Source organism: Vigna unguiculata, chromosome 7 (genome assembly GCF_037176805.1).
Source record: "Vigna unguiculata cultivar grain cowpea cultivar isolate G323 ecotype 2 chromosome 7, ASM3717680v1, whole genome shotgun sequence".
NCBI classification, from domain to species: Eukaryota; Viridiplantae; Streptophyta; class Magnoliopsida; order Fabales; family Fabaceae; genus Vigna; species Vigna unguiculata.
This window is the reverse complement of record NC_140798.1, coordinates 32918999-32942352: the sequence shown is the minus strand read 5'-3', so window position 1 is coordinate 32942352 and position 23354 is coordinate 32918999. Positions and strand designations below refer to the sequence as shown.

Genomic DNA, 23354 nt, shown 5'->3' with positions numbered 1-23354 from the left:
CATATATATTCCACCAACATCAATAACGTCTTTCATAGCTGATTCAAGAACAACCATTCTTATTCTTTATTCTCCCAGGGATCAGAAAAGGCTAGACACTAAGGCTACAAAACTAGGCTATGAAAGCAGAGAGAATTCAAACTCTCACAAAATAATTATGCCAAACCAATACTCTATTATTGGTTTCATACAAAAACATATATTACATACAAAAACTTATAGTACGTAGAAAATCTATAATACATACAAAAAAATATATATTACATAAAAAAACCTATAGCACTTAGAAAATCGTATGTATTACTTAACCATCACACCATATAATAATTCACATTAAGATATAGATATAAAATTAGTTATATACTCCTCGTTATTTTAACAAAATAAAATGTACATTTTTAATGTGTTTTTTCCTTTCAAACCCTTACCATCTAAACTTTAATATATCATATACAGTAGAAGAGAGATTTGATTACCAAATCACATAGCACGTGTGAAATTTATAGAGATTGTTTTTTCATCATCACATAATAGGTGCCATAATAAATTGTTAATAATTATATGATATTACAATCTCAAAATGTATTCAACAATTATAACATTGATAGACAAATGGATCACATCTATGAAAAATAATTGATCTTGTGAATATCTTATATTATTTCAGATATTAGACAAATCACATATTTAAAAAATTTCCAACATGTAAATTATTTTTTAATTTTATTTATTGTATAAGTTTTTTTTATAGTTTTTTTTATTTATATAACTAATACATATATTATTTTCTATTTTATTTGAATTTCTTTTAGTTTTATTTAAAATTTAAATATTTAATTTAAATTATTTTTCCTTTATTATATATTTTTTATAATTTTAAATTTAAATTAACTTTAATATAAGTTATTAAAATAATATTAAAAGTAAAAATAAAATATAATTAAAAAAATAAAATTTAAATTAAATAATATATATATATATATATATATATATATATATATATATATATATATATATATATATATATATATATATATCTTTTTGGAAGTACAAATTCTTTGTTAGATGTCAATATCCGGAAGCATCTTTATTGGAAGTTGATATTCGGATGTAATTTGGAGGTATGATCTGCGTTATTGTGATTAAATGATCAAAGAATAATTTTAGAATTTGAAATTTTGTTGGAGGTGGAGAAGAAATCTCGGAGGTGCAGAAAGAAATCACCAAACCATAATTGTGTTCCGGGCCCATATAGAGTTAGCCCAATAGCATAAACCCACAACATGTTTTACAGGAGGAGTGTTTGGTTAAACCCTTGCAGTGGTTCACCTTCGAATGTTGTTGCCGGAAATGAATTCAGTGGCGGTGAGACTTGCGAAGCATCTCCGAGTCTCTAGTCTGACCTCATCTTCTCTCGGTGCGTTTCTTTCTTTCATTTTTCTTCGTAACCTATAACATAAATAAATGTGTTCTGCTCTGTGTCTATGTGTTCGGTCCAATCGTCTAAAGTAGCACCTCGTTCACTAAATATGTATGCGTTGGTTATTTTCTTTTGTTCAATGGAGAATTTCGTCGAACACTTGCTGGCTAAGATTATATTTTATTGTCGTTGACACAAGAACATATTACATACGTGTGCATAGCCAGATGTGTGATGCTTAGCTGTAGCTTTGTTCGTGAATAAATCAGGTGGTGTGACGAGAAGCGGAACGTTATGGTACTCGACGTCTCCATCTGGAGGTGAAGATGATCAGCCTTCACATGATAATGGTGAACCGAAGAACGAAGAATTAGATGAAGGGTTTGATGAGCTTCTTGATGGAAGGCCCGAGCTACAACTGCAAGGTGTGGATCCCAAAAGGGGTTGGGGATTTCGGGGTGTGCACAAGGTACTAAATGTTGTTGATTGATGGATTATTATTGTTAACGTCTGTAGGGTGGAATTTTGATTTGTGAACTCAACTTATGACCGAGTAAATGTTTTTGCAATATAAGGATTTAAGAGGGTTGTAGTTTTTATTTATTTATTATCATAACGAGTAGTTTTACAAGTTTGTATGGATTGGATTTATTCTGGACAATGGTCATGCTGGCCAATAGAAAGACATCACTACAATGCTACTTTAAACAGAAGAAAGATTAGAGAACAAGATTTACGTTTTGCTGATGTTTAAAGTGACAATTTATGTAATATTTGCATGTTGCACCGGACAAATAATTTGACCAACGTGGTAGTCATTTTAAGCAGGCAATTATTTGTGGCAAAGTTGGTCAGGCCCCTGTACAGAAGATATTGAGGAATGGTAAAAATGTAACCATCTTTACAGTTGGGACAGGGGGCATGTTTGATCAGAGAATTGGACCAAAGGATTTGCCAAAGCCTGCTCAATGGCATCGGATTGCTGTGCATAATGACATGCTGGGGGCCTATTCAGTACAAAAACTCTTTAAAAAGTAAGTGATTGTACGAAAGAATATTTTATTTTAATTGTGTAAATGCTCCGGACTCATTCTTGAAGTTTTAATGCAGCTCTTCAGTCTATATTGAAGGTGACATTGAAACTAGAGTTTATAATGATAGCATCAATGGTGAAGTTAAAAGCATTCCAGAGATATGTGTTCGCCGTGATGGTATGACTACTTGTATGAATTCTGTTTCTCATAGATTTTCTGAAAGACAAACTGACATTAAGTTATCTCTTGTGGATACTGGACATTATATAGGCTCCTTAATGCCTGCTACTAGGTTAGAAGCGTTGACAACATTTATTTGTGCATTAACTTTCTTCTACCTTCTCAGGGGATATTAAATTTGAGTTCAATTTAAAAGCCAAAGGGATTTTTTTTTTTCTTGGGGAAAAGATGGTTACTATCCGAAACCTAAGCTGAACCCAATTTGGACGAGCTCCTTGTCATCAATGTTATCTTAATCATTGTAGAACCATTGTTTCATTATCTTCAAACCTAAGCTTATTTAATTTATGGACAACATGCTTTGTTGCAATTTTCTGCAATAGAACTTCTGTTTTGAAAGGCCAAGTATGTTTTCTTTGCATGGAAAGGAAGATTTTATCTTTGTTTAAAAGGAGACAGCGAGTCGTACTTTTCTCTTTTTACTTTTAGGGTTGAAGGATTCTAAACTCACTGAAATTGATGCTATTTTTTTTTTTCATTTCTTAACTTTTCAAACTTCTTGTTGGCATATTGTCACTTTCTATGTTATCTTTAGGGAGAATTCGCCTCATCAAGAGTGGAGAGAGCATTGACAAAACTTCCTTGGATGAATTGCGTAAGTCCTTTTAACTGTAGATGCAAATAATGATATGTTGGAAATAGTTGTTTCTTCACAATTGCTGTTCGTCAACTATTCGAGTTCAACTTATTGAATGCTCAATGAAGCTTTGTTTGGTTTTTAATGAAATAAACCATCTTAAGCTCGAGATTGAATTCAATTATTAGAATGTGTCAAGTATCTTTACAAACTCGACATTAACAACATGTGAATAACTTGTTTATTTGAATTGATGATGGAGATTTACTAGCCTTTATTTTTTATATTTCATTATGGAAATCAGCTGATTTTTTATTGAGCATTAGTTTTTAAGTTTTTTGTTTTTGCATGTTGGGAATTTTCAATTTAATGGATTATGAAAATGTACTAGTCTACAATATGTTTGGATTCCATGCTACATTTTGAGCATATGTCTCTATTTGTAGATTATCATCTAATATTTAACATCTTTACTAAATACTAAATTGATGAAGTTGTAAAATAATTTAAGAAAAAAAATCATAAAAATCAGTTGTAATAAGCCAGGCGAGGCAATTTCGAACTTTATTTCAAACTAGAATAACTATTTTTTTTTTCACAAGCCATACTTGAACTTCGAATAACTAGGCTAGACTTGGCTTATTTAATCCGTAATCACAACGACGTTGCTTTTAACTTTAAGATCGAAGTTTGTTTATTGACTGGGGTTTATACCTGACAATAATAAATATATGCTTGCAGGTGAAGGGTTTTTTTAGAGGAAATTTGACCATCTAACGGAAGCATCTACTTCTGTAAGAATCTTAGCCTTCTGAAGCACCATTTGTAATGAATAATGAATGCTTTAGTAGGATTTAATTTTTTCCGATATATTGTTTAGCATTCTGAATTTTAGTTTCCCATGGTTATTTTCTTATACATGGGAGAGGTGTAGAAGAACTTATTTGTGGTGGCCATTATTTTATTTTGGTTATGAATATTGCTAATCCACTAAAAATTTGGAAATATATACATCTACTTCTTAAAGTTTGCTTATATTTGAAATGACAGCCTATTTAAGCATTTTCCAGACTAATACGGGTCATTCATGTTCAGTGAGAAAAAAATTTGTTTAAATTTCGCGATTGGTATCTTAGAAATGTAATACTTCGTTATTTCTTGAGTGGTATCGTATCATGTACCTGAGAAATGTAGAGAAAGTGGCATCCACCAAGATTGAATTGCAAAAGATGTAATAATAAAATGGGATCGAAATTGAACACATGTACTTTTATTAATAGAACTGCTTCAAATACTCCTAGAATATTGCTAAACTCCGGAATTTTTATTTTCGTAGTACCTTAATTTTTCAGCAAAGCAATATAAGTGGATATTCCTTTATTTTATTTAAATGCATTATAGACTGACAGGAGGTCGATCAAAATTCTATTATGACTGGTATTTCTGCCACGGACTACGCATCCGTCAAGCACTGAAGAACTTGGCATTTCCTCTACGAGTACGTGTGAAAGCCAAAATTATGCATGACTAAAATTTAAGAAATTTAAGCATTTTGTACATTATTTCTATTAAGAAATCATGATGTTTTCCTTGTGCTACATAATAGGGTTCTGCTTCTAGAACGGAAAATACATTAGCATTTTCTTTAATTGTGTTTAAGCTATGCTAACTTTTCCATTAACCAAATTGACGGTGCCAGCCCTGCAGTGTAGGACGGTATCATACCCGGAGCTAATGTATTTCGTGAAACTCTGTCATAGCAAATACTAAAATGCAGGAGACAGGTTTGTTTATTACCTGCTTGTAACAATCCAAATCCAGCACTACTTTTTTGTCCACAATTAAAACCTTATTGTAGACGAGTTATTTATTGACTATAATTTATTTCTTCCAATATACTTCATTTCATTGGTTAGTGGCAGAAAGGTTTAGTTAAATGCTTTTCATAACGAGATTCCATTAAGATTGAATTTTACGTAATTCTATAATTTTAATAAATCTTATTTGAAAGTAAAGTATATTATAGGATGAAGAATCTCTAATATAAGTCATAAAGTCTTATTTTAATTTGATTGTGCTCCCCTTCTCATATCATTTTTAAGATTTTCTTGTAAACAATGTCTACAGTTTTTTGCGATTAATGAAAAATGTTTTTACAATTAATAAATTTGACAACTATTTATTAAAATGAAAAATAATCATTATAACAGGCAAGTAAAATTGTAATAAACTACATATAAAAATATCTTACTTTTTTATTAGTTATTACAACAACTATAAAAAATTTATAGGTAGTTTCTTATAGATAATGGAAACTACAAATTTAGTTAATAAAGATAAAGATTCGAAGGTTAAAAAGAAGTAAAAAATGTGTAAAAAAGACAGTAACAGTAATCAATCTTCATTCTCAATTGATATAAATAATTAAATATCCCTTTTTTTTTAAGTTTCAAGGTCCCATGTTTGAGTTTTGAATTTAAGATCTTCATGTTTTATGGAGGGTTTAGGAGTCTCTTAAACTTTTTTATGACAGAAGCTGAGAATAATCTTGTTGTCTAAGAGTTACACATAAAGAAGCAAATAATCGTAGACAACTCCACAAAGACGTAACCATGAAATTGTCAATTAATTTTACAAGCCGTTAGTATCAAACTATCAGAAGTTATCTACTAGGCATCGTTGTTTGTTCTGTCAGTCAGTCCAACAGCAGAGCACACACACCAAAAACAAACTTGCAACAACCTCGAATAGACCTGATCTCAACCTCATTCTTACACACCTTTTGGACAATCACCACTCAAATAAGCAAGCATGCTCACACTGCCAGCGAAGAATTATACTAATATTTACTATGTTTACTAGAATACTGTATTACTATGCTGTTTCTGAGGGACTGCTAGACCTTTTTCCTTCCATGGCATCTTTCTTCTTCTGACAGTTTGTGCAGAGGAACGGACCTTCCCATGGCTTAGATACTGGAGAAAAAAATGAGCCAGTGTTCATTGGTAAACCATCTCCAGAGGGTTGATCAGCTTGGCAAACCGCACAGCGGAACATTCCAGAATTCGTACTTGATGGAAAATCCTTACCCAATCTGCATTTTAAGAAAACAGACTTTAAGAAAAGAAACAATTTTGTTCTCACTTTCCTCCACGCAGGTGACAAGGTAAAGCGATTGTTCAACTTGAAACGGTATCATGCAAATATAAGTTTAGTATTTACAGTCCTAGTTACCTTTCTGTAAGCATAGCAGAACCCTCTTCAAATAATTCCTCCACAACACCTACAGCAGAAAGCTTATTGGTACTTTTGTTTGCAGAGTTTTGGGATTTCTTTCCAAATAAAAGGGAAGTTAGCATATTATGTTTCTTTGTTGGAATTGTTGGTAATACAGGATGATCTGATGGGATAATATCTACAACGAGGCAAGTTGTATCATCCTTCAGTCCCCTTGACCTTAAAGCTTCCTGTTAAAAAAAAAAGTTAAAACACAGCATTGAGTAGAGAATATAATGGCTCACCCTTCCTGAAAAAAATAGCAAGATTCCCTAAATTAATCATCACCTTGACAACCATCTTTGCAGCAAGCTCAGCAGGTAGACCCCGGCATGACTTGGCAGCCGTTTCAGAAGATAAAGCATCCCAAATGCCATCAGAAGCTATAATAAGTCTTCCACCAGCTTTTGAAAGCTGGCAAACCAATAAGAGAACATCGTTACAATTGAAATTTAGAACCAAACACATCCACATAAAACTGATCAATCATCAACAAACTAAGACTATAAAATAAAACCAGCTAACCTTCACTTGCTTCACGTGTGGTATTGGCACAATAAATTCTCCAACATCCGTGTCACCGATCGATCTAGAAAGGCACAATCCACCAGGCCAGCAGCGAAGAGGCCCAACCTATAAAATATATGAAGAAACCAAAACAGTCTTGTTAAAAATTCACTGATCAGAAAGGAATATGAAGGTTACTATATACCTCATTGCCTCCAAAAACGTTCAGTCTTCCTACTTCACCACCACTGGCAGTAATGCGTTCCCTCTCTTCTGCATTTTCTTCCAATCTGTGATCAACTGTCAAGAGAGAAACGGCACCTCCCTGTGTATCTAATATGCAACGCGAATCCCCGACGGATGCAACAGTAACAGTCCATCCATCAATCAGAACAAATGTAGCTGTCGTTCCAGAAGTTTCCCCTGAAGGTGAAATTAAAAAGGTTGGGAAAAGTGCGCTTGGTGAAGAACTTCAACTGGGATGCAAAGAAAATTCTGAAAATGTACCTTTCTTCTGAAACTCTATGTCTGTTTTCACAAAAGCAACAACCAGAGCTCGAGGCAGAGCTTGAAGCCACTCATCCCTACTGATATCTTGCGGTATTGCACTCAAAACATTACTTAGTATGTTTTCCTTCGCAAAAATAGCAGCAGATATACCATTATGTCCATCAAAGATCTGCCAATCAAGAATTCCTTATGGATATCATAACCATTGTGGGAATAAATTGACGCTCCACTTGATCACTGAGAAAAATATAGGAGAAGAAAGAAAACATACACTTCAATTCTCATTTATTTACTAAACCTGAGAAACAAACATGTTTCCAATCTGCATAACCGTATCACTGATTACTAATTCAGCCTTATGTTAGGCTATATTCTCATCTCTTATTATTCAGATAATCTATCCAGAACATTTCACCAAAACCAAAAAAAGGACGCTAATCATATGTAAAGTAAATACAAAACCAAGAAAATGAATAATACCGCAAAGACAGAAAAAAGTGTTGATGAATCCCCAGGAATTCTCTGGCAATCCGTCTTGATTAGAAAATAATCTTCTCCTTTCTTTGCCAAGCCAGCTTGCCCATACTTCACAAAAGGCTTTTCAATTTTTCCATTTCGTAGCTCCCGACCAATCAGGGTTGCCAGTGGGACAGGTGGCTGCTTCATATTAGATAATTCAGTCCTACTCATCTTACTTCAAAATTAAACATTTCTGGAACCCCGGTGAAGAAATCCTAACCATCCACACAAAATTCGAAAACAAGAATAAAAGACATAATAAGATTCATGATCAACAATGAAAAGAAATCCCAAAGACTCAATCATCCCAAGCAGATCTACATGCTTTTAGGATGTCAGTAATATTATTTACCAACACAATTCTCACACACACAATAGGCAGCGATAGAGACCACACTGTTTATGCTCAAAGTAAGATCCATTTAATATTTTAATTTAAACTTCCCCTACTCAGTAAACACATGGAGCAAAGAATCTGGAAGTGTAGAACAGATCCTAGATAAATTGCATTTTACAATAAAACACCACAGAGAACTTCCTTCCGAAAACCAAATAAACCCATAAAATTTCAAAAGGTAGGAAGCAAATTCCCAACAAATTCCAGAACCCAGAAATTGAACAATTAACTCACAAATAATTAGGTATTCGAGAATATGCATATCCACCAAACTAGGATGCTGCGTTTCAAAGGAAAATAAAGTGAAATAGTGAGTGTGTGGGAAAAGCAACACTCACAGTCGAAAAGTGGAGATGGGAGATTCAGCATTTGGAGGAAAATATGATAAACCCTAGTAGGTGTGAGTGTGGATGGAGGCACCACGAACTCAGGGAGTGAGAAAGAGGAGAAAAGGAGAGATCTTGCTCTGTTATTTGATTGGTAGAGAAAAGTTTCTAGACAGAGGAAACGCGTAGAGAGAACCAAATCACTGTTTTCCTCCCAAATCTAAACCTCAATTTTTTGTTAGTTCACAACATGAAACGCAACGCCGTATCCATAAAATTACACCAATACCCCTCTGTCTCAGAATAATTCTGTAACAGCTCAGATAAATTTATTAAAACACAAAAGCACACAACAGAAACTAAAGATTTTTTAAATTACTAATGAAATTTATAATGAGAAGGATATTTGTGTAAATAGCATTTTTCTATATTTATTTAAAAACAGGGTTAATTTTTCAATGTCCCTATCTTGATTTTTGGAAGCAAAGATTTGTCTAACCAAACCATGTTTCCCTGTCACTGTCATTGCGCAAAAACGTCAACCTCTGCCCTTTAATCACGTTGTTTCATTCAATTTTTAATTAAGAAAATAAAAAAGTTCATCGCCAATGAGTAAATCTGATTTTTTAATGTATTTTTTATTTTTTCCTTTTGTGTGAGGATTTTTTTTATATGTAATTTGGTAATTGATATTTTCTCAAGAAGGTATGCAACAAAATCACGCGTGTGATTCGTCCCTGTCTGATTTTAGAAGCAATAATATAAGAGAAGGCTCAAAATTAGAAAAGTAATAAAGCATAAAATATAAAAAATATCAGTGTCAAGTTTTTTCTAAAATAATAATAATAATAACACGTCTCTTTGGTGATAGATAAGAGTAGTTATCTTAAAATAAAATAAATAAATATAGCATTTATGGAGTTAGATTAATATTAAAGAAATAACATAATATAATTTAATTAATTGGAAACAACTTTTTTTCTAATTTTCTGAGCTGTACTTGAATTGGCACGCTTAGTATATAAGAAGCTGGCATGAGTCTACTCAAAAGAAAGATTTATAAAACCAAAAGTCAAAACATTGGTGACAACATTATCGTGATTTACTTTCCTATTTCCAAGTATGTTTTTGCTATCATTGTCTCAACAAATTTAGGTGATTATTAACGGGTCCATTCAGGTTATTGAATAAAGTGTGTTACATATTATAATGTTCAATTTCATTTAGGAAAAATAATTTAGACAAATATTAGTTAGCAACCTTTTTTTTCACTCCCTCTGCTTTATAATGTTCGGTAAAAATTCATATGGAAGGGACGTTAATTATTATTTTTTTTTTATACAAATATTGCAGTTACGTTCAGAAGAGTAGAAAAAAAAATGTTTATAAGAGTCTATGACTTTATCTGTTAATTTCAAATTACTTTAATATAAGTTAATAAAATAGTTTTATATTTAATTGAGTCATTTTTATGATCAAATTTATTTGATATGAGTAATTTATTACTATGTTTATCTAAATGAATTGTTTATATAGATGGAATATCGGGGGAGATTATGTTATGCTTTCATAATTTGGTGTGGAAGGAAAAAAAAAAAAACTCTAAAACAGTGTGCGATTATATGTGTTTTTCTTTTTTCATTTTTATTTATCAAACAATAAATAAATTATTTTTTTTTTATTCTTTTTCTTTCTAAAATAGCTTCCGACATGCATCATGGTGCTATTTTAGTACTGTAGTTTATTATTTGTAGTTTATTATTTGATGTGATTTATAATGAATCGCAATATTGTCTTGTTTGAAGGATTTTTCAATAAAATTTATTTACGCTGCATTTTTTTCAGACAAAAAAAATTGCCGAATTCTAAGTTTTTTTTTTAATTTGTTCAAATATAGTTTTAAAGTTATCTTTATATATACAATGAAATAATATATTACTTTAGCTGATAAAATGGATAATATATCATTTGTTTTTCAATGAGAAAATTTTCAATTAATATGTTTTACATCCATAACAAATCATCAATAGAACAAAATATCAATATTCAAAATTTTAATTAATCATGAAAATTATGTTTTCTTCCTATTTCTTTTAAGAAAGTTCAATTTCTTAATTATATATAAGGTTAACCCTAAAATTAGTTTTAGATAAAACATGTTAAAAACTAATATTTTTTAACTTTAAAACACTTCATTAGTTGTTTAATCTTAACGATATTAAATAATTTAATTATTTTAATGTGAAGTGATAAACAATAAAATGTTTTATAAAATGATAGAGAAACATAATTTTTAAAATGTTAAACATTAGAATATGGGAGTTGTCTTGTATGAATGAGAAATTTAAGAAGTTATTATTATATACAGAGAAATGTGATGGTGACGTGGCCACGTGGTGTAGGTATCCTGCGGTTACCAGCTGGAAAGGCTATTATCTGTCGCCCACACAATAACTTGATATTGTTGGGCCCACAATATTGGGCCCACTTTCATTTCCTTTTTCTTTTGGACACCCTTGTTGACTTTTTATAAAATTATAATATTATAATCACAATAAATAAATAAAATTAGACATAGCACTTCCAAATTATGCAGATATTTTTATATGATCTCCACCCACCCAGTATCACGTTATCTTGTATACTTCCTCAATTTGACATAAAGATAAAGAATATAATAATGTTTGATTTTTTATAAAGATATTATGCAATTTTTAGTAGTTTTATTGTTTATTTATTAAATGTATTTAATCATTTAATTTTGTTAAAATATATATTTTTTTGTAATGAGAATGAGTTATAGAAATATTTTTTTTATTTTTTAAAATTACAATTTTCTCTAAACTTTCTTTGCAGTTGAATAAATGAGTTGTGGTACCAAAATATATTTTTGAAGGAAGTAATAAGTATCAAATCAAGAGAGTTTCGATTAATTTCTAACCAGAATGAATATATAATTTTCATTTTTTATTCTACTTGGTTTTTTTATGATTGTGAATAAGGAGATGTGTTATTTATATATAATTAAACTTTAGAAAAATTAATAATTTATAACATGTTTAAACATACTTTTTGAATTGATTTTATTTTAAATTGTTTTATTTTTTTAAAAAAATTGTTTAACAAAACATTTCAATTTTATTAAACTTTATTTTTCTAGTTTTGGTAAAGTCTGCTGCCAACTGTAAAATAATTACGTAAATATTAAAAATTAGTAATAATTAAAATATATTAATATTAATTATCTTTTTAGTCAGTATTCATTAATGTTATTTTTCAATTAAAGTTCATGAAAATTTTATCCATTTAACAGTAATAAAGAAAAAAATTTGACTGAGTATCATCAATCAAAATTCTTTTGTAGTTTATATCGAGCTTAGGCTGACATTAGTCGGAGTTATTTTTACAATTATGGTTCAAGTTTTCTCGCTAGTTTTCCTATCAATGTTGGTTCAGAATATCTCCTAGCTAACACTAGTAAAAGAAATCGTAAAAAAAAATAATACTAGTTAGTATTGGACAAATATTTTCTAAGTCAACATTATAGAACAAATCTTACTTAGCAAATTATTGAAAAAAAAATCATTGATGTGCTGGTAAACAAAATAATCACTCCATAATTTTTTTCTTCTATTAAGTAAAGAAATTAAGACAGGATAATTTTAACCTATGTTGTATAGAGAATAAATTTAATTAATATTAATTAAAAAGAAGTTGACAAACATTAATTAAAAATAACTTCTATTTGTAACTATGTATAAATAGTTAAGAATAATAATGGTCTCAACAGATTATATTCAATTATTTTATTATTAGAAGTTAGACTATAAAAACTATAATCTTTCTATAATTTTTTTAAAATTTTTTATTTGTCTTTTCTTTATATTTTTGACTTTATCCTTTATTTGTTTGAAGATCAAAATACGTTATAGGACTATTGACATAGAAGTCTATAATCCTATTCTATCAAAATCTTTAATAGAGTAAGCTCATATATTACTATTTTTTTAGTCTTGTTAGTAGATATGTTGCAAGTGAGGGCACAAGAATTTAAATGTGATGTTAAAAGTCTCAAGATAAATATATGTTAAGTTAGGATTGTAAAAATTATCCGTGTACTAGTAGAAAATTTTTTGTAAGGTAGACCCTGTTGAAACACTTTTTAAGTTAAAGTATTTATTCAAGTAAGGGAAGCTAGTAAATTATAATAGAACTAGTTGAATTTGCCTGGTTATGAGAAACATGGTTTGATTGATAGAAAAATTGATAATTATAAAGGTATGAGATAGTAGGAATTGTGTGATGATAATTTATTGTCTATTTAAAATTGGTTTGTATGGTGTAAAGCTAGTATATAATACAAAATTTATATGAAAACACAATTATCACAATCATATAAACTACAAATAAATAGGATAAGCTAATATATAATAATATTATAAATTGTTTCGGGCGTAGGAATTAAGCGTCTTTCTAATTAATTGTAAGTTGATGTAAGTTGCACTCATTTACCAATAAAGATATTTATTCGGTCCAAACTGGTTGGTAGCACTTGCTAAAAAATATTTCGACGCTCAAGTTAGTTAAGTATTGAATGGTCAAACAGATTAAAACAGTCTTAAATGCGTATTAAATATACTAAGAACCATACTTTTGACATCTATTTATAATATTCTTCTATGAGCTTTGATTAGAGACAACCTAATAATGACCCAATCCCTCTTCATCATGTCTATTGTCTTGCTTGATATAACTACTTACTTAATTTATTAGTTTGGTTTGGGAAGACTTCATTGTTCAGTTTCCATGGTGATGGAATTAACGGTTCTGCTTGAACCCACCAGACCATGCGGCTACCGTGGTGATGGTGTCAACGAAACATTACCATGGTGGTGGTCTTAATAAAACATGTTTTGATTTACGTAAATTTAATAAAATATATTATAATTCACTAACCGTGTAATTACCATGATGATGGTCTTAAATGAATATTTTAATTCACTAAACCGTAGTTGATATTTCCACGGATACCTTTCACTTTACTGGTACCTACAATACATAACTTAATATAAAATACGAAATTGATTGATAAATTATCTCATTCACTTTCTACCAAAGATAACTTATATAATTACAAAACTTTAAATACATAAGATTAACACTTATCAATTTTTTTTCATAGAATACTCTGTTACTGATTTATTTATGTTGAAATAAACTTATATGCTTGGAATTTGATTAATATGGTAACCTACTTATGACAAAATAGTTAATTAGATATCCATCAAGTCTATACAAATGTTCACCGATGACATGAACTCTGTATATTTTCACTTCATAGACCAAAATCCCAACTTATTTTTACTAGATAAATGTGTAAAAGCGTAATTAAATCAATAAAAAATTAACTATAATATATATATATATATATATATATATATATATTATATAACTATTATTTTTCAAATTATATCACACGTTTATATTAAAATACAAAAGCATGCCGTTACAATATTGTTGTTAAGTTATATGAAAATTTATTATCTGATAATTAACATCTGTTATTTTATTTTAATTACTTATTTGAGGAATTGAGGAACTATAAAAATGGTTTTACTTTCAAACTTATTTTTTAATCTATAAAATTGTATACACTCTACATTTCTTTTCCACCTTTCAACGAAAGTTCTTTAGAAAATAACGAATTTTTCTAGATATTATAGGAATAAATTATATTGTATATGTTATGAAGATATAAGACTCCTTGTCATCATCTACTCTCACTAAACTATATTATTATCAAAAGATAATAATATTTTGACTCACTTTTATGTCATCACTATAATCACCCTTCAATTAGTTATTTCGATTTTGATTTTTTTTAGCGGTGTGATGTGATAATCTAAGGGTGATTGAAGTGATGAGTTAGAAGTTGGTCAAAATATCATTATCCATTAAAAAATACTTTATTAAAATGAAATGTGTATAATTTAAGGGGAAAATCTTACTCTTATTCTCCATCCCACTCCATTATTTGATATAGAGAGAGATTGAATTATTTTTGTAATTTTTAAAATTTCACCTCAATTTTTTAATTAAATCGTTTTATTTAAACTACATAAACACATGCGTTATTGTAAACATATTTTAAATATACATGATATTATATTAGTAGATAATGATATTATAATATTATTAAATTAGTATGCAAAATAAATTTATATTTATCAAAAAATAAAGTAAACTGAATGAAAAAAAAAAAATAAGAAAATAACTATCGATGAACGATAAATAGAAAAGAAAAAAGAAAAGAGAAAATAATTTGTTTAATAAAAAACATGTAAAAGTAACTCTTAATTTTAAAAATTTAACAAAATAATAATATTATAAAAGATAAAATTAAAATTATGAAATATAGACACTAAAAGATGAATCATATATATATATATATATATATATATATATATATATATATATATTTAAAATACTAAAAAATAAAAATGAGTTAATACGGTCTAAATACGTTTCAAAATCATTCTAAAAAGTATACTAGATTTATTTTTAAATTTAAATCCGTTAAAACTGAACCTTTTGTACACATAAGTTGGATTGTGTCATGCAAACCTCTTATCCGATTTGAGACATGCTCTTGCTTGCACCAAATCTGATCACTTTGTTTCTACAATATTTTATTTTCTTACCCTAATTAAATTAGATAGTCCAAGGAATTAAATAAGGGTCGATTAATAGATTAAAAATTAAAACAGATTCAATTCAAATTTCAGTTTATTTTAAACATCCACGATTCAAATTCAATTTCAACGATCAAATAAAGTATTTATTTTTTCTCACAGGATCTTCATTTATAAATCTGAGATAAAAATAACGATTTTAAACATGTAATTAGTTCGAATCTGATTCCGATCATTGAACGAAAAGTTTAAATTTGTACTAAAAGTGGTAAAATGAAGTTTTTCCACACATTTAATTATCAGTAACACAATGAAAAAAACTATGCTTGACTTAAAGAATTTGCTTATTTTACTTTATTTTTCTATTTCACGTCTTTTCTATATTTTTGAATATACTCACATAACAAATCAGAATATTATTTATTATAATTATATATTTTTTTTTATTTTTTAACTTTGTTATTATATTATTAAAATAAGTTGTGACGTGTTTTTTTTTAATGTAAAGTTATCATTGTTCCTTTGTTTTTCCCATTACTGAATCACTAATCATAAACACTATGCTTTACAGAAGTTTCCACCTTAATTAGTGACTTTGAAAAGATGAACTCCTTTGCCTAAACCAACCACTTTCACTTTCACTGTGTTCCAATAACCCTTGAACCCTTTCCACTGCACCGATCCTAACCCTTGTCGGTAGACATTTGTTCACACATCTCTGTACAAAAGTGAGACAATATAATGTTGTGCTGTCGGAAACACAAACAAAATTGTCAAGCTGCGTCTTTCTGTTCTTCATTCTCCTCTCCATTCACCAATCTCCTATAGTTCTAGTGCCACAAGGGGTACATGAAACTAAGGGTGGGGGATTTTTCTTACCAAAACTAGGTTTGTATAGAAAGATGGTTTGGAATATACAATTAATGGGAATCATGCTCGCCACCAGAGAAACACAGGTAACTATTTAATGCCCCTCTAATGAAAAAAAAAAGGCTTTCTCTGAGCAACTAAATTATAGATACAATGTTAAGGTGGTGAAGCAACAAAATATCTTGAGCAGCTTTCTCATTTGGCGTTTCCAGATCTTCTTTTTGCATCTAGATGCTTTCTCTGTTGACTAACTACTTGTCTTCTTGATGATGAAGGAGACAATGACGGGATGGTACTCCTTGTTCACACACACAAACAAAATAAAAAGTTAGTCATGAGTATAACTGAACATTAAGTATGATCCTTTGAACGACAAGAACAAGAACCTGTTTTCTTGATTCTTGGCTTCTCTTGAATGTGGTGATTTTTTTGTTTTAGCTGCTACTCCGTTGGAACGAGAGGTTGTTTTTGGTACGCGTACATGTGATTGCCAACTCTTGTCGGATTCAGAACTTTCACTGGTTGCTAACTCAAACTCATCACAGTCATTTATGGTGGCCACCTCCGAGCATGTTTTGGAAGGGCCAAAAATATGCAAGGGACTTAGCATTGGAGAAGATGACCGCTTGCTTTCTGTGTCACAGTCTCCCACGAGGCTGTTTTCGGTGCTTAAGCGGCCATTCCTTTTTGTACTCTTACCAACAAAATCCCCAGAAACCGATTCCTTATCATCCTCATTTCCATTTTCCTCTGCATGATGTGGCCAAGGTGGTGAGTTCCTACGAACGTCCACGGGGTCAAGGCTTCCTCTTTTCGTCAGCTTCGGGCTACCCTTTTTCTTCTCCTACAAAACCATTTTTCACATCCATGTAAACATCATTTTTCAGTCGCTGGTTTTGATGAAGGACATTCATTCACATATTATTCACATACCAAAGATGCATTAAATTAATTTCGTGAAGTTACAGTTGAGAATACGTTACCTCCACCGTGCTACTGGAATCTTCCCTTGGTGGCTTACGATTTCCATGAGACGAAGTAGAAGACCGTGCAATGGAAGACACTAGAGATTTGGACTTTGGAGTTTCAGGAATGCTATTTGCAGACTGATGAAATTGTTCCCATTCTCCATCCTTCCTGGCCGAGGCTGCCTTCAGAATCGCAATCTGACCAAGAAGGCAGTGGAAGCATTCGTGTTGAAAATGCGGAATTTGCATAAATAGTGATATACGCACCCATTAATTTAATGTACTGATTGTTTAAGAAAACAGACAAAAATTGTAAGAACCTGTTCTTTAAGCTCTTTGACCTCTGAACTATCTTTGTTAACTCGAGCAGCACCAAGTTCAATAGTGGATACCCTTTCTGCGAACTTCAATGTACTGATTGTTTCTCCAACGGCATCTGGCTCCGGACTAACATGAACAAACATAAGTGTCTTTGCTTGGCCTCCTGGTACATATAAACAAATAACCTCCTTAACAGGTAACACCGAAGTGAAGACAAACCGTAGTAATTGAAGAAAATGTATAATATAGAAGCAGTGGAAGCATACCGAGAGAATCTTGAAGTAGCTGAGTGAGTTTGCTGTTCCTATAAGGAACGTGTGATTGCTTTTGGGCAAGTGAAGCAATTACATCTCCTAAAGCAGAAAGCGACTTGTTAATATGTTGAGCCTCCTTCAGCCTATCTCCTGTGACCTCAGATTTATCAACCCTCTCACTTCCTGCCAAGTCAACTAAGTGGATACAACCACGAAGACTATTCCCTGATGCTACCTCTCTTCCTTGAACATGAACCGTCAAGCAGCTGCAAACATAGCATTACAAGTAAGTACAGATTAGTATTGTGATGAAAACTTACACGGTAAAAAAAAAAAAGGGACCAAAATGTGTTAGCTTTTCCACCAACCGAAATGGTAATGGGAAAAATTCAAAGTTCAAAATCTATAATGAAGTTAACCAAGGCTACTTTTTCTTTCTTTAGATCATGTCGTTTGAAATGAAATCAATGCTTTGAGTTGAAGAATTTAAGAGATAAACTTAGCCTATACCTATGAGAACGACTACTCCGGTCATTCATGGCAGTAGAACTAACTGCCCGGTTATTTTGTCCCACGTTCATTAAATTTAAGACATCGGCAGTGGATGAAACAGGAACAAGGTTTGCATCTGGCACGTTAATGCCATTATGAGAACTGTTGCGGATTTCTAATGTATGAAGTGTTAAAGGGTCACAAACATGAGCAATATAATCACTACATTAAAATGGCATGCATACATAAATCCTGTATAAAGAAAACAACTAGTTTATTATAGAGAAAAGGATATCTTTTGTGAGCACTGTCTGCCGATAATAGATCTCTGACTTGTTCATTGTAAATCTCAAGCATTTGAACAGATATATCATAGTGAATGGTGTCTTTTCTCTGGTCTGAGATTTGGAAAAGATCTTTCAGAGCGCGGTAGTTGACACCCACTGTTTCCTCAGTATAATTGTCTGGTCCAGACTGTATCAATACAAAGATGCAATAAGACAATTATTACTCGTAACAAGTTATAGGGAGAAAACATAGAAGAAGAAACAGGATGGTCTAATCTAAATCCCTCACCATAGTGTGTGTTTTTCCTGATCCTGTCTGACCATAAGCAAATATACACACGTTGTAGCCATCAAGAACCGAACGAATCAGTGGTTTTGTATCTGAGAAAACCTCCGCTACAGAAAACAAAAATGAAACCATGAGCAAACATATAGAGTGACAATAATTTTTACAGAAGGAACTGAAAGACCAACCTTGGGTTGAAGAAGGACCAAAGACTCTGTTGAAATTAAATGTCTTTTTCCCATCTTTACCGTTTTTGGATGGCACTAAGAGTGAAATACTTCCTTCATCTAAGTTACTGATAGGGCAATGATGATTTGGTTGGGCACCTTTTGAGGGACGAACTCTACAGTACACCCTAATATTTCCTACCGTCGTTTCAAATTTGGCCAATTAGTCTTATTAAGAATTTATAGATATAAAGGGAGAAAATTGTTTAGACTCTGACCACTTGAGTTTTTACCTTTCAGGTCTTGCAATTGATTATATAACTTGCGGTTTTCTTCGAGAACTTTCTGATATCCTGAAGCAGCAGAAGCTAGGCCATGCAGGTGTTTACCTATTAAGGGTAGGTAGTAATCAGCTAGACTGCATAGATGTTTTTGTAAAAAATATAGGATTTTCTAAAGCATTATACGTACTTAGATAGATCATATCCTCCTGGTATTTATGTTGCAGAACCTGTATTCCTGTTTTTGTTTGATGAACCATCATTTTCAATTCCTAAGGATTGTCAACATCAAATTGGTTACTTTATCTCATGCATAGTGCATTACTGAAACAATGATCTAACATAAATACCTAGTCCATGTTTAGGCAATAGACTTCCTAGGAAAACTCTTAAGTCAAACCACTCAATCTAGCTCTAGTTGCATGCTTATATGGTATATCGTATTAGACTTATACATGGTGCAATTGTGGTTATTTAATATTATTCTGGCACGAGTTACCTGGACGTTCTCGTTTTGCTGCTGAATTAACTCTTGCTTCTTAAAATGCTGGCTGTTAGGTTCTTCATTGACATTGTACTTCACATCATCACATTCCTTGTGTTTAACCACTACATCTTCGTCTTCTTCCATCTTAATAATTGATTGAACAGAAAATTAAGTTACGTAAAATTGCACCATGATACCAAGCGATATATGAATACGTTCACTTGCAATTTGCTGAGAATTTTGCTAAAGTCTCTTCAAATCTTGGGATTTACCTCTTCACCATTACAAGCAGATTTCACATTGGAATCCTCTGCTTCAGGCAGTGCCTTATAGTTTTGAGTTGTTTTGAACTGTCAAAGTAAAAAAATTTGGCATCAAATTCAGTGAGATTCATGGACTCAAGTTTTAGGAGGAGACATTCAAACGAAAACAATTTGAAAATTTTCTCTTTGATTGACGTCACTAATGGGGCTGAACTTTGCCAAAAGACAGAGAAAACACACCATTTGTTGTTGGACTAGCAAGCGTTGTTCAAACTCCTCCATGACTCTGCTAAGTAGAGACTCTACCACCTGTAATAGCAACAGACATTAGTTCTTCAGAGAAGTGTAAATTTGAAATAAAATACAAAGGTAAAAACTGAAAGACTCAATTTAGAATGCACTAGTGAACATTAAATTCTATATTGAAGCTAAGGATAAGCAATAACGCTTACAATGGGAACTTCTTCTAGTTTCTTATCAGATAAAATTTCACGAATTAGTAAATTCAGAGAGGGTATAGAACCCTGCAAATACCAATCCAACCAAAACGTCAGACAGATGCTATATTCATTCTCCACATGTAGAGACAAAAGAAAAAGATGATTATAAATGATAGTACTCTCTAACCCCTTCAATGTTTGTAGAAATATCATTCAGTAACCCATCTTTATCGCTTAACCTACTCTTTGACAAAGACCTCATGAATGGTTCTGAGACTTTCATCACAAAAGCTGGTTTAGCATTGGTAGGTGGCTTTGGATTCCCACCATATTTCCATGACCCATTTTTTCCTCCCTGTTTCCATTCACTGTAAGACTTAAGTGCTAAAACACAATTCACTATCCTCGAAGATTTTCCTCCCTGTACATGGAAGAAGAACATGTTAAAGTTGAATACACTTGCATTATAATAATGCAGCATTGGGTGATTCGAGTCTATTAAAGTAATGAAAGGCGATGAACTCTCTTAGCGTCACCTGTTCTAAATCAGATACATCAAAGGTGGGAAGCCCCATTGCTTCCGTAGTTACCAGAAAATTCCTTACATTTTCAAAGTATTGGTAAGTAGACAGAGGTGCCCCATCAGGAATGGTAACACTATCGCAGGGGACTTCAACTACCTAACAGTACAGGTTCAATCATTGTCATTTGTTAGAAAGTAATAATGATATTGATTGATATCCAATGTCAAGAACATGCATGTATAAGTAATACTCAGAGGACACAAGAACTATCATCTAGATTTCAATTTCATGAAACAGAAGCAAACATACATACATACACACACACCTTGGGCACTGCTCCGGGTTGAATTTTGTTAAGAGCATTGCAAAGGACAATGCCGCTACGTAATGCAATCCTGAAATCTTCTTCAGTAGGTTCATCTGGAATGTCTTTTCCTCCAACAACTCCAACTGTCTTTCTTAGCCACCCAGCTGCTTCATTCCTTCTTGAGGCTGCAATACCACTCACTAGTCTTAGTTTCATGCATTCTAACAACTATCAAACTTGTATCTTTTTGTTGTCATGCCATCAACATATAGGGTTTACTACAACCAATCAAAACAACCACAAAACTTGTGATTCCTTAAATGCTCTTGCTCTTGCTATTGATATCCAATCAGAATCAGAATTTCACTTGATGTTTAATGAAGACCTTTATTATGTATATTAACATAACGACATGAAACCTTAATTTTGATTGAAAATAACACCAAATTCTGTACTTAAAATTTGAAAAAGAACACAAACAAGTGTCATTCACTCTAGGCAAAAAACCAACGTTGTCAATGGATTGAATGTGAACATTGCCTGAAAAAAATAAATATTAAGAATGGAAGAGAGAGAGAGGATATGTACAAGCTTCTTCTGCCATCCTTGATGCCAAGTGAATGTCGCTTAAACAGCTTCCGTGCGTCTGAAGAACATCTTCGACCACAGATACAACAGAGAATGGCAAGGCTAGCTCTGGCGCCATGACTTGGCCTCAACAAACACGAACTCAAAAACAACAACAACAATTCCAACCGGAATCTATTACAAATCTAAGACATTATAGTTAAAAGAATATAATCCAAGCCTTCCATGAAGAACCTCGATCATGTTCAAAAAGTCACCATCGTTTAGCTAAATTTCTGCGGGAAAGGCAAAAAGAATGAACCTTTTGCCCCCCCTCCGATTCTGAATAGAGCTGCTGAAGAATCACAGAGAAAGGCAAGGAATTGCAGAAAGAAAAGAGAAAATGGCTATTGAAAATTTTCTCTTTCTTTGTCAGGGCAATTTTTCTTTGTTGGTGTAGTTTCCCGTTTCTAATATTGACGTGAAAAAGCTACACCAAACCTGGTTCCGAGCCTCTCGCCTAGTTTATATCTCACTCTTCTCACAAATATGTAATAACTAATATTTGCATGTAAATATGGTAAGAAAATGGTAACTATTTTTATGTAAAATTCTACAAATTTATTATTATATTTTGTACTTTCAACTCACTCTATATTACATCTATACTATAGTTTGGACTTCATGATTAGCGCTACCTTTTCGCCAATAAACAAAAACATCACAGTAACGTTGGTTGCAAAATATTCAATAAGTATAAACAAATAAATATTTACTAAGTTTACTCTAAAAAGCAAGAATTTCTTATATTGATAAGCATAAAAAAGGAAAGATATAATTAGTGGTAATCAAATTTACTTTTTCAGCCAACTAACTGTAATTCTTAATGGCGTCTAAATATATATATCGTTGCTTTTGTAATTATCTTTAGTTAATGTAGTTCGTATACATTAACCATTATATAGAAGTTAAACGCGTTAAATTATGTCGAAAAAAATATTATTAATGAATCTTTGTGTTCTTTTTTTATTTGTTGTCAGAAACAAAACTTGCACTTCATTTCAGTTTAGATGAAAAATAGTGACAACGAATGTTACAATTAAAACTGTATGCATCTAAATTTGTCATTTGTTTTTCAATGAGATGGAATTAAATAGTATTTTAAGCTCATAATAGGGTGTTAATACTGCATCATTATCTACATTTAAACATATAGTATATATATTCATTCATATCCGTTCTTACGTTTATATACCTACTAGCATTTATACCCGGGATTTCAAAAGTTTAAAATTATACTATATTTATTAAATTAATTTAAAATTATAAAAGGATAATCAAA

The 23354-nt window shown here is 31.3% G+C and overlaps 3 protein-coding genes across 7 annotated transcripts; 1 reads left to right on the top strand and 2 right to left on the bottom strand.

Moving 5' to 3' along the window:
• The first annotated feature begins 1261 nt into the window (after nucleotides 1-1261).
• Nucleotides 1262-5179, top strand: MTSSB (mitochondrially targeted single-stranded DNA binding protein). Of its 4 annotated transcripts, none has more exons than XR_014996568.1 (8): nucleotides 1262-1417; nucleotides 1690-1889; nucleotides 2249-2454; nucleotides 2531-2631; nucleotides 3230-3289; nucleotides 4013-4065; nucleotides 4681-4769; nucleotides 4971-5179. XR_014996568.1 is itself a non-coding variant. In XM_028078920.2 (7 exons), exons 1-6 carry the CDS (start codon nucleotides 1336-1338, stop codon nucleotides 4027-4029), a joined length of 666 nt encoding a protein of 221 aa, XP_027934721.2. In that variant the 5' UTR covers nucleotides 1262-1335; the 3' UTR covers nucleotides 4030-4065; nucleotides 4971-5179. The 4 variants fall into 4 exon arrangements, 2 of the variants coding, with proteins under 2 accessions (XP_027934721.2, XP_027934720.2); XR_003605772.2 differs by having other exon boundaries at nucleotides 4673-4769; XM_028078920.2 differs by lacking the exon at nucleotides 4681-4769.
• Nucleotides 5180-5840: 661 nt separating this feature from the next.
• Nucleotides 5841-9049, bottom strand: LOC114191859 (putative protein phosphatase 2C 5). 2 transcript variants are annotated; one of them, XM_028081298.2, is made up of 8 exons: nucleotides 8819-9049; nucleotides 8045-8298; nucleotides 7562-7733; nucleotides 7260-7477; nucleotides 7073-7180; nucleotides 6836-6961; nucleotides 6506-6738; nucleotides 5841-6365 (listed from the first exon to the last, which is right to left on the bottom strand). In XM_028081298.2, the coding sequence occupies exons 2-8, from the start codon at nucleotides 8252-8254 to the stop codon at nucleotides 6146-6148; spliced, it is 1287 nt and encodes a 428-aa protein (XP_027937099.2). In that variant the 5' UTR covers nucleotides 8255-8298; nucleotides 8819-9049; the 3' UTR covers nucleotides 5841-6145. The 2 variants fall into 2 exon arrangements, with proteins under 2 accessions (XP_027937099.2, XP_085521212.1); XM_085665086.1 differs by lacking the exon at nucleotides 8819-9049 and adding an exon at nucleotides 8715-8733.
• A 7421-nt stretch (nucleotides 9050-16470) lies between these two features.
• LOC114190302 (kinesin-like protein KIN-14G) lies at nucleotides 16471-22484 on the bottom strand. The gene is made up of 19 exons (XM_028079134.2): nucleotides 22034-22484; nucleotides 21464-21630; nucleotides 21151-21294; nucleotides 20802-21035; nucleotides 20627-20698; nucleotides 20415-20483; nucleotides 20184-20261; nucleotides 19924-20055; nucleotides 19615-19696; nucleotides 19437-19532; nucleotides 19165-19341; nucleotides 18980-19086; nucleotides 18699-18877; nucleotides 18422-18583; nucleotides 17924-18177; nucleotides 17657-17820; nucleotides 17352-17534; nucleotides 16755-17212; nucleotides 16471-16666 (listed from the first exon to the last, which is right to left on the bottom strand). The coding sequence occupies exons 1-19, from the start codon at nucleotides 22149-22151 to the stop codon at nucleotides 16564-16566; spliced, it is 2979 nt and encodes a 992-aa protein (XP_027934935.2). The 5' UTR covers nucleotides 22152-22484; the 3' UTR covers nucleotides 16471-16563.
• Between the last annotated feature and the right edge of the window lie 870 nt (nucleotides 22485-23354).